This window comes from Apodemus sylvaticus, chromosome 5 (genome assembly GCF_947179515.1).
Source record: "Apodemus sylvaticus chromosome 5, mApoSyl1.1, whole genome shotgun sequence".
Taxonomy (NCBI): domain Eukaryota; kingdom Metazoa; phylum Chordata; class Mammalia; order Rodentia; family Muridae; genus Apodemus; species Apodemus sylvaticus.
The window spans coordinates 66,324,063-66,334,849 of record NC_067476.1 but is presented as its reverse complement, the minus strand read 5'-3'; the positions used below and the strand labels follow the sequence as shown (position 1 = coordinate 66,334,849).

The following is a 10,787-nucleotide window of genomic DNA, read 5'->3' as shown; positions in this document are numbered from 1 at the left end:
TGTAAGTTGGGTTCTGTTATGAAACAAAAGTGTATTCTTTATTACAATCACTAACAACTACAAATGTATAAATTCAATGACAGGTTTTCTGAAGGAGGTTTTAACAGATTATTGGACAATATTATTGAAAAGGAAAAGATTGTTTGTAGCTTCTATGGCCGGTTAGCTATGAAAATATCATGTAAAATCTTTGGTACAGGGTCTTGATTTCTCTTGATTTGGTAACTCTTCCAATAAAGATTGTAGAGTTATATGTTCTAAGTTTTCTTCAAAAAAATCCATTTTAAAAAATAATTGCTATGTTTTGGGGTAATTATAATTGTTCATGCTTGTAAATAACTCTCCATAAAAAGAAAAAAATGTACAAAGTCTTTGACAGATATGATTTTAAAAGCAGCTGATGTCATTAAAGAACATGAAGCTTACCTAGCAGATGGAAAAACCTGATGCAACAGCCATTTGCCATTGAAATTGTACAGAAAAATTAATCATATAATAAGCCAAAATAATACTAAATTCTATCTCAATGTTTCTGATATTATGTAAGTTTCTTGGGTATACATACTTAAATCAAACAATAACATTTCTGAGATGCTGACTATGCCTTTTATTCATGATAAATTTATCCCTTATTATCCAAGGAAGAACAACATTTTCAAACTCCTAGAGGAGGATTATGTATGATTATTTATTAAAATAAAATTGCAACATAATCAAATTATGTTCCTTCAATAAAAAAATACAGTACATAAAATATTGATAATTTCTGCAGGTCAATATATGACACTGAAATAGCTGATAGTGATTACATTATTCAAATAGTTTCAAAAGTATAAAATGATTGAAATTATTTGAATAATGCTAACTACATATTTTTCAGCAGTCAAAAGCATTAAGCTAAGATTTAGGGGAAGGGGACTATTACCCATTGCAGCAATGATTTTGTTCATGATCATCCGAGTATGCCAATTCAAGTGACTGTGGAGCAAAGGCAAGTACATGCAGCAACTAGATTTGGAGCAATGACTATTCACTTGATTGATTTGTTTTTATTTATTTATTGCAAGTAATTCACCTTCCACAAAATATATCATGGAATCTTTATGCTCTTCCTGTGCCTTGATGTTAGGATCTAGAATGCCTTTTGTATGATATATACTGCAAAATTATTCATTTAAAACTGACAAAACTATACAAATTTTAATATGCAATGTATTGTTTTTAAATGTATATGGATATATATTTAATATATAAATATATAATATGTATCATTTTTAAGTATGTATGTATTATGGAAAGTCACATTAATCAATTGTCATGCATTAGTCTTCTCACATGTTTTTCATTTTATATATATATATACATACACATGCAGGAAAAGCCAAGAACACATAAAATATTTTAGTAATACATTGCTATGAAAATGGCTCTATATTATTTAAAATCAGGCAATATCCTTCAGGAGAAAATGCATGAACCAGCTGTTCAGTCTCATGGAACTTTGTGTTTCTAATGTTCAGACTGATGCTGGGCTTTATTCATCCATATTTCATAAGTTTCATATAGGTCAACCTGAAATGAACTCACTTCTTTAGGAATATCCTTTCTGCAACTTCTTTTACCACTTCAAAGGCAATAAACATTTTTTTCAATAAGGAAGGTAGATTCATCCCCCTGCATGGTGACAGCCTTTCTGAAAAGCATGACTTTCCAAGTACTTGATGAAGAAAATTATCTGCCCCTGGTGATGGACCTGATCATAAAGGAAGAATTCCTGGATGAACGTTCGCGCACTTACTGCACAAAACAAAGAATCTCATCTGGAGCTACATGTAACTCAAAGCCAGGTCCCTAAAGAGCTTACTTAGCCTCAGGAGCTCATACCTAAAGGGACAAAATTAACATGATTTTAACAGCATCAGGGCCAAATATTACTTTCTAAAAATGTTTTATTCTTAATGAAACTCTGTGTTTTGTATGTGTGTGTCTGTGTGTGTTACTTGCTAAGAAGACCCTCTTTTTCACCTTGAATCTTTTTTTCATCAATTTTTTATTCAATATATTTTTATTTATATTTCAAATGATTTTCCTTTTTCTAGACCCCCACTTCCCGAAAGTCCCATCAGCCTCCTTCCCTCCCCCTGTTTTCCCACCCAACCCTTCCCACTTCCCTGTTCTGGTTTTGCCCTATACTGCTTCACTGAATCTTTCCAGAACATTGAATCTTTTTTTTTATTTTATTTATTTACATTTCAAATGTTGTCCCCTTCCCAGTTTCCCCTCAACAAAACCACCATCCCATCCCCACTCCCCTTTGCATCTATGAGGGTGCTCCCCCACCTACCCACCCATTCTCACTTCATAGTTTTAGCATCCCCTTATGCTGGGATATCAAGCCTCCACAGAAACAAGGGCCTCCCCTACTACTGATGCTAGATAAGGCCATCCTCTGCTACATATGTAGCTGGAGCTATGGATCTCTCTATGTGTACCAGAGGAAATGCAGGGACAAAACTGAAGCAGAGACTGAAGGAAAGACCATCCAGAGACTGCCCCACTTAGGGGCACCAAACCCAGAAACTATTGCTGATGCTAAGAAGCACTTGCTGACAGGAGCCTGGTATAGCTGTTCCCTGAGAGATTCTGCCAGAACCTGACCAATACAGATCCAGATACTCACAACCAACCATCAGCCTGAGACCAAGGACCTCAATGGAAGAGTTGGAAGAATGACAGAAGGAGATGAGGGGGATTGCAACCCCATGGGAAGATCAACAATATCAACTAACCGGACCTCTGAGAGCTCCCAAGAACTAAACGACCAACCAGAGTTCACCTTGAATTTTAAAATCAGCCTGTACAAATTTATTTCAGAGCAGTAGTTATCCTCAAAATGTGCTTACCTGTGAATACGATGTATATGCATCTTCATCTCCTCTATTACCTTTTTAATGTCCTCCCTGCTTTCCTCTTACACATCTATAATAGTGCCCTCTCTACTTTTGTATCCTATCTTCCTCCCACAGAGTCAATGAGTTCATAAGTGAATCCTATATTCTATCATCAGAGACTAATGCAATGAATGGTAATTTGCCTTGCTTAAAGTAATTTTCTCTCTTCAAGAACATTGACACAATTTACACTTTGTCACTTTCAATGGGATTCTCATATTGTCTGACTTTTCTTCCAGTGATTTGTTGCTCACTTAGATGGCAGGATGCTCACAGTGGCATAAACTCAGAGTGTCCAACACAGGGTAACACAACTCTCCCTGCTGTACTTACTTTCATAAGGTCATCTAGATAAAAACTGAAGATATTCACATGAGAAGCACATATCAGTGCCAAACATCATTTGTTTACTTCCAAGTGGGAAAGTTTAAATAAAAATAAACAATAGCAAACATTTGACTCCTAAGGAATGTCACATCACAAAGGCTAAGTGGGTGAGAATACTTCCAAACAGAATCATCTAGAAAAAAAAAAAAAAAAAACAATGAAATTTAGCTGAACTGGAGGTAAAAGTAAAGCTGAGAAGTGTGAGGTAAGTTCAGAGCTGGAAATAATAAACTGCTCATGACAGAAGGGTCCGTGAGAGAGAAGACTGTGTAGAGCCAGATGACATGGGTTGTACTATGTTAATTCATCCCCATTAGGAAGAGAGGGTATATAATTCTTTTATCTCACCCAGTATTTCATTGGTAGCTTACTTATAACTTCTATGAACACCCATTTCTAAAATGAAATGTCTCCATGAAGCTATATTAAAATCAAACCAAGTAAGTACTAGAGTAAATAAACTGTTCAAGGATAGAGACAAACATATGATAACAAATGGACCAAGTTATCAAGAACACTTAATAATTCTAAAATCAAGCATCTAAAAACAAAACTTGAAAATAATGGGAAGCTGAAGAACTGACGAGGCAGAAAATATAAACAGTCCCACAACTGGAATTGACAATTTCAAACATTCTTCTTCTAATAACCATAAAAAAAAATATTAAAACAGTCACTACGTCACTAATTGAATGAGGAGAGCAGCTCCATAGATAAGCGCATCTCCCACGAACATGAAGACCTGAGTTAAATCCCTAGAACGTATAGTTTGGAAGGTGAAAAACAACTCTGAACTCTACACATGAACAAAGTACATACATGCCCACATAGATAGATAGATAGATAGATAGATAGATAGATAGATAGGAAATGTTGAAATTTTAAGTTGAGAATGATATTAAAGACCTACACTATTTGTTTCAAATCAGTTTCCTGTTGCTTTAGGTTCATGAAGGTTTTAATCTTTATGTCTAATTAAAAAGTAGGGCTTATGGGACTTTCGGGTAGTGGGGAGCCAGAAAGGGGGAAATCATTTGAAATGTAAATAAAAATATATCTAATAAATAAAAATGAAATAAAAAAGATGAATTGATAAAGAATTTAAGTATATAATAAAATTCAAAATAAAAAAGTACTGACAGTTAACATTATGTATATATTTACCTTTTGTTTCACGTGTGTTTTTGTTAGTATATAAATATGTTATCAGATAAGTATGCTAGGTTATTATACAAATATATAGATATATGTTCTCAGCTTATCTTCATAAAATTTTGTAACATTGATTGTGTCAGAAAGACTCAGTAGGCAGTGAGAGATACTTGAAATTCTTCATTTTCTTCAAATCTATTAATTGGAAGAACTTCTGTATGTCTTTTAAAGTATATATTCGGCTCTGACACTTAAGGCATAGAATAATAGAGCTTGGCCTTACCAATCTCTTGGAAAATGTTTCACTTGTACTTTTCTTCTGAATGCATCTTTTACTTCCTTGTTCCTCAAGCTATAGATAAGGGGGTTCAGCATGGGAATCATGACAGTATAAAATAGAGAAATAACTTTATTGGTATTTAGTGAAGAATCAGTACTAGGTCGAACATAGATGAAGAACAAAGTTCCATATAGGATGGAAACAGCTGCCAAGTGTGAGGAACAAGTAGAGAAGGCTTTCATCCTCCCATCAGTGGTCTGGATCTTCAAGATGGCCATCAAAATACAGATGTAGGAAACTATGATTATCAGACCACTAAGCACTCCTATTGTTCCATCCAAGACAAAAAGCACTATCTTATTGACAGAGGAGTCAGCACATGCTAAGGAAAGCATTGGGGAAATATCACAGAAGAAATGGTTTATGGTATTGGGGCCACAGAATGGTAAGCAAAAGGTCAAGGTTGTATGAGTTGTGATATTTATAGCAGCCAGAAGATAAGGTCCTATAACAAACTGTACACAGACCCTCTTGGACATGATTAGGGTATACAGTAAGGGCTTACAGATGGCTATATACCGATCATATGCCATGGCTGCAAGGAGGAAACATTCGGTTCCCACAAAAAGACCAGCAAACCATAACTGTACAGCACAACCCACAAAAGAGATAGCTTTTTTCTCTGTAAATATGTCATACAGCATCCTAGGAGCTATGGAAGAAGAGGAACACATATCTACAAAAGACAAATGGCTAAGAAAAAAGTACATAGGTGTATACAGTCTGGAGTCCACCCATATTAGAGTGACCATACCCAAGTTGCCTCCCAGTGTAACAAGATAAACAAAGAGGAGCATGATGAAAAGTACAATCTTCTGATAGAGACGATTCGTGAGACCCAGAAATAGAAACTCGCTCACTGTGGTCTCATTCTTTTCTTCCATTGTCAGTTCAGTTCTGTTATGAGACAAAATGTGTTCTTTTATTACAAACTATCACCAAAAATTACAAATAATGTTTAATTCAGTGACAAGTTACCTAGGGCAGGTTTGTAATGGATAATAAGGCAATACTCTTGCACGTGGCAATATCTCTAAATTCTGTTTCTGGGCCATTCTACAAATACTGTGTACATTTTTTTGGCAATTTAGCCTTTGTATGCTTAGATTCTGTAACCCTAAAAACTGTCTAGGCATATGATCTAAATTCCATCACATTAATTATACAATTTCATTTGAAATGTGTTTTGAGATGAAGTTATTCACATTCCTAAAGGACTTTCTTTAAAAAGAAAAAAATATATGTGTATACACACACACACACATGACATATATATATATATATATATATGTCATGTGATAGATACCATTTAAAAGTGGACATGAAAAATCAATAATCTTAGATGCAAAATAGAGAAGAAAGAAAGGGAAGATGCATAACTTCAACAAAACAATATGATAAACACGAGAGTTTCATCCTCTGAGATTAAGAGATCTGACACTCAATATTATAGTAGAAATTAAAATTTACTGAATTATTTCCTATTTTTACATAAACTCTCATCATTCTTGATAAATAAACTATAGTGATAACATATATAAAATAATAACTGTAAAATACATGTATTCAAGAAAAATTTTATAAATGATTTAGTTAAGAAAGTCTAAGCCATTTCAGATTTATAGAACAATATCATTACATAGAATGATTTACCTTAAAATTATTTATGAAAATCAAGAATATCCCTCTTGAATAAATAAAAATGTAGCAATATATGACCTACAATTTACCAACTTACTATATAATTTTAAATACTTAATAGTGACATAAACTAATTGTGATTTTCTTATAAAATCAAGGCAACAGGTAAATTTTATAGAACAGTGACAGACTAATCTAAATTTTCATTGTAATCATTATATGTTGCTGAATGTTTGAGTCATCCATTTACAGTTATGCATTTTGTGAGCATAAAAGATAATATATTATCCTCTTATATTTTGTTGCTAATCCCTAGTTATCGATTTAAGTTTTATTTATGTGTTCATTTAAATATGTTTCTTTAAATCTTCTGTGGAGTGAAAATCTTTACATCCATCATGTCTAATGTGGCCTTAGCTTTCCTCTAGACCATGTTTAATACAATTACTACAATAGAGAATTTTATTGTAAATGGTAATGAAAGCTTTACACTCTCATTTTCTAGGTGGTGTTTTGAGACATAAATAAATTGTAGAATGATTGGTTCTGTTTAATTATTATATAAGATTCCAAATTCACCTAACCACATTTTGTTGTCGTTTATGAAGGAAAGATGAGACACTTAAAATCTCCTAGAAATTTTCAGTACAGAACATTTGTATTCAAAATATCTTCTATAATTTTTCAAAATATTTTCAATAATTCAGAAAATGCAACACATGGCATGATTTAGTCTTACCACAATATGGACAAAATACCTAAGCCTGATTGCTTCAGAGACTCCACAATGGGGAGTTTCAAGGTTCAGATGTATCCTGATGTTTCTTTTCCATATTTCAAACACATATCATAGGCCGAACTGTAATACACTCACTTTGTTCTGTATCACCTTTAACAGCTTCAAGAGCTATGAGCATTTTCTGAAAGAAATAATGATTAAACACTTGCATGGTAGTAACCCTCTCTTGAGAGATTCTAGGCAGTTAGTTAAGAAAATAACTTCCCATCAAGGACATGAAGAGACAATCCCTGATTCACTTACTGCATACAATCAGAACACTTATTCTGGAAGCAAACAATAATTCAGAGCCAGGTCTCCAAAGAATTAAAACCTCAAAGGCTTATGTACACCTGAAGAGGCAAAATTAACATGATTTCAGTAGCATTTGGTTATTTTTCCGTAAATGTGACTTAACCCAGAAAAACTATTTTATAAGTATATGTTGTGCACATGTGTGTGTGTCTTTCTCCATGAAATCCCTTTATCACAATTTTTTTTACTTTTAATTAAATTAAATTTTTAATTAAAATTCTTTAGGACACATTGATTATTATTTGGCTCTACAGAAGTTGTCATGAATGGAAGGATTTAATGGTTTCAATGGCTGACTACTATTATATTGTGTACAAACAATATTTTCTTGTTTGTTTATTGATAGACACAGTTATTTTCTATCTGGGTAATTGTTAGTAGCATTGTAATAAAAATGATGTGCACATTTTATATGTGAGTTTCATCATTACCTTTAGATATGTACCCACTAGTGATATGGCTAGATTTTATGGCATTTCTATTTCCACTTTGAACCACTTCCACAGTGTTTTCCATAGTGATTTTAATAATTTACCTTCCAGCTGTTTCATTCATCAAAGTTGTTGTGTTGGCATTCAATGAGACTTTTTCTTTCTTTTATTTAATAGTCAATGTCAATTAGTGAGGTGGTTTCTTATTGTGGTTTCAATCTGACTTTTTTTCTAATGTTTAATGATTGTGAGACTTTTTCATAGAAAGTTGTCCAAGAGTACAGCATTTAAGAAATATCTTACCTATTTTAAAATCAGATAAGGAAGAATTCTATGAATGACCAGGCAACTTCAAAGAAATGCCTGAGAAAAAACTGTAAGAAGAATGATAACAAAGAAGCTGAATTCACAACATCTGCAAATATCATATCAAAGCTTGGGAAGAAAAAAACTAGGCTTGTTGGCACTAGCACTAGGGAAGCAGAGGCAGGTAGATCTCTGTGAGTTAGAGGCCAGCCTGGTCTACTTAGTGAGTTTGAGGACAGACAGAGCTACACAGTGAGAGATTTTTAAAAATACCTTCTTTCCACCTTCTGGCTGTTATAAATAGGGCTGCTATGGGCATAGTGGAACATGTGTCCTTATTACATGCTGGAGAATCCTCTGGGTATATGCCCAGGAGTTGGATACAGAAAGTGTTGCATATTTATACAATGGAATGCTACTCAGCTATTAAAAACAAAGAATTCATGACATTCTTAGGCAAATGGGTAGAACTGGAGAATATCATCCTAAGTGAGGTAACCCAATCACAAAACAGCACACATGGTATGCATGCACTGATAAGTGGATATTAGCCCAGAAGCTTGGAATACCCAAGACACGATTCACATATCAAATGATGCCCAAGAAGGAGGAAGAACAAAGTATAGATACTTTGGTCCTTCTTAGAAGGGGGAATAGAATACACACAGAAGGAAATACAGAAACAAAGTGTGGAGCAGAGTCTGAGGGAAAAAATATCCAGAGACTACCCCACCTAGTGATCCATCCCATATACACTTACAAAGCCCACTAAAAAACTATTAATGATACCCACAAGTGCTTGCTGACCGGCAGATATAGCTGTCCCCTGGGAGGCTCTGCTAGTGTATGACAAATACAGAGGGGGACACTCTCAACCAGCCATTGAACTGAGCACAGGATCCCCAGTGGGGGAGCTAGAGAAAGGACACAAGGATCTCAACTGGTTTGCAGAGCCATAGGAAGAAGAATGATATGAGCTACCCAGTACTCCCAGAGCTCTCAAGGACAAAACCATCAACCAGATAGTACACATGGTGTTACCCATGGCTCCAGACATATAGGCAACAGAAGATGTCCTTGTTGGACATGAAAGGGAGGAGAGGCCCTTGGTTCTGCAAAGGCTCTATGCTGCAGTGTAGGAGAATACCAGCACAGGGAAGAGGGAAAGGGTTGATTGGGGAACAGGGGGAGGGGAGATGGCTTATGGGATTTTCAGGGGGTGGAACCAGGAAAGGGGAAATCATTTGAAATGTAAATAAAGAATATATCTAATTAAAATATACCTTATAATCGAAAGACTTGAACACTCAGCAATGTTATTAAGGCATCTATGGAAGAGTTAAAGAGATTTGATGTCTCTCCTGAGCAGTCTTGCTTTACAAAAAGCAAACAAACAACAAAAAACAAGCAAGCAAACAAACAAACAAATAACCTCCTCCTTCACTGATAAACTGCAGTCTGCCTTTACCTACAGAGAATAAAATGGTCTTACTGAGGAGCAGGTATCCAACTTCTAGCTTCTTTCAGATACACTGGACAGAGGAGATCTCTTGGGACACACATTTAATATGCAAGCACTAGCAAAAGTAGATGAAGAAAAAGCCATCTGCATATGATTTTCATGACATCTGCCACCACAGATAAGCAAAAACACTGTAAGATATTAATTTTTTGTTCCCTCCTTCAGAAAGTCACTTAAAACTATCAAGATCTCAAGTTTCTGATCACTAATAAATGAGCATAGCTAAATAATAAAACAGCCTTCATTTTTCTATTTTGTTTTAAAAAGTAAAAGAAAATAGGCCAGCATAAAACTGGCAGCATATTTGTACTCATGAAACTAACTTGTTAGCATCTGGTTCAATGATAGTATTGAAGATGCAAGTCTCAATGAATTTATAAGGTGCTTATAGATACTTTTGCTCCAATTTTACATTTAGTGTGATACATTCTTAAAGGGCTTGGTCATAAATGTAGGTGCTGCCAAAAAGTGATACCATAAATAAGACTTGATAGTGAACTTAAGGATATTTGTTTCTGTGAAGAAAAGACCTGTAAAAGCCTATTAAAGAGATGTCCTCAGAGGTAGAAATATCTCAAACATCAATGCTCTTGCTATGCACTTAAGATCCGGAAGTCAGATCCCTAGGACCCATCTAAAGACTGTATAGTTCACATCTATAACCTCAGTGCCCCGCCCCCAAAAAAGATGTGGGGTAGAACCAGAATTTTTTCTAGAACTGGTAGGCTAGCCAGCCTTGTGTGTGGAGGGATTAACAAGAAAGCCTGTCTCTATAAAAGTAAAATATGATGACTGAAATGTCTTCTGAACTCCGCATGTATACCATGGTATACATATGCCAGCATACACACACACACACACACACACACACACACACACACACACACATACACACACACACACACACACACACATGCAAACACACACACACAAACACACATATGAAAGAGAGAGAGAGAGAGAG

General features: G+C 34.8%; 1 protein-coding gene across 1 annotated transcript; it reads right to left on the bottom strand.

Annotated features, from left to right (window-relative positions):
- Nucleotides 1-4,769: 4,769 nt before the first annotated feature.
- LOC127684232 (olfactory receptor 998-like) lies at nucleotides 4,770-5,714 on the bottom strand. The gene has a single exon (XM_052181189.1). It carries the CDS (start codon nucleotides 5,712-5,714, stop codon nucleotides 4,770-4,772), a length of 945 nt encoding a protein of 314 aa, XP_052037149.1.
- Nucleotides 5,715-10,787: the final 5,073 nt, after the last annotated feature.

What these genes read in the sequence shown, in the direction of transcription:
- LOC127684232 (XM_052181189.1), bottom strand. Translation starts at nt 5,714, where the DNA reads ATGGAAGAAAAGAATGAGACCACAGTGAGCGAGTTTCTATTTCTGGGT.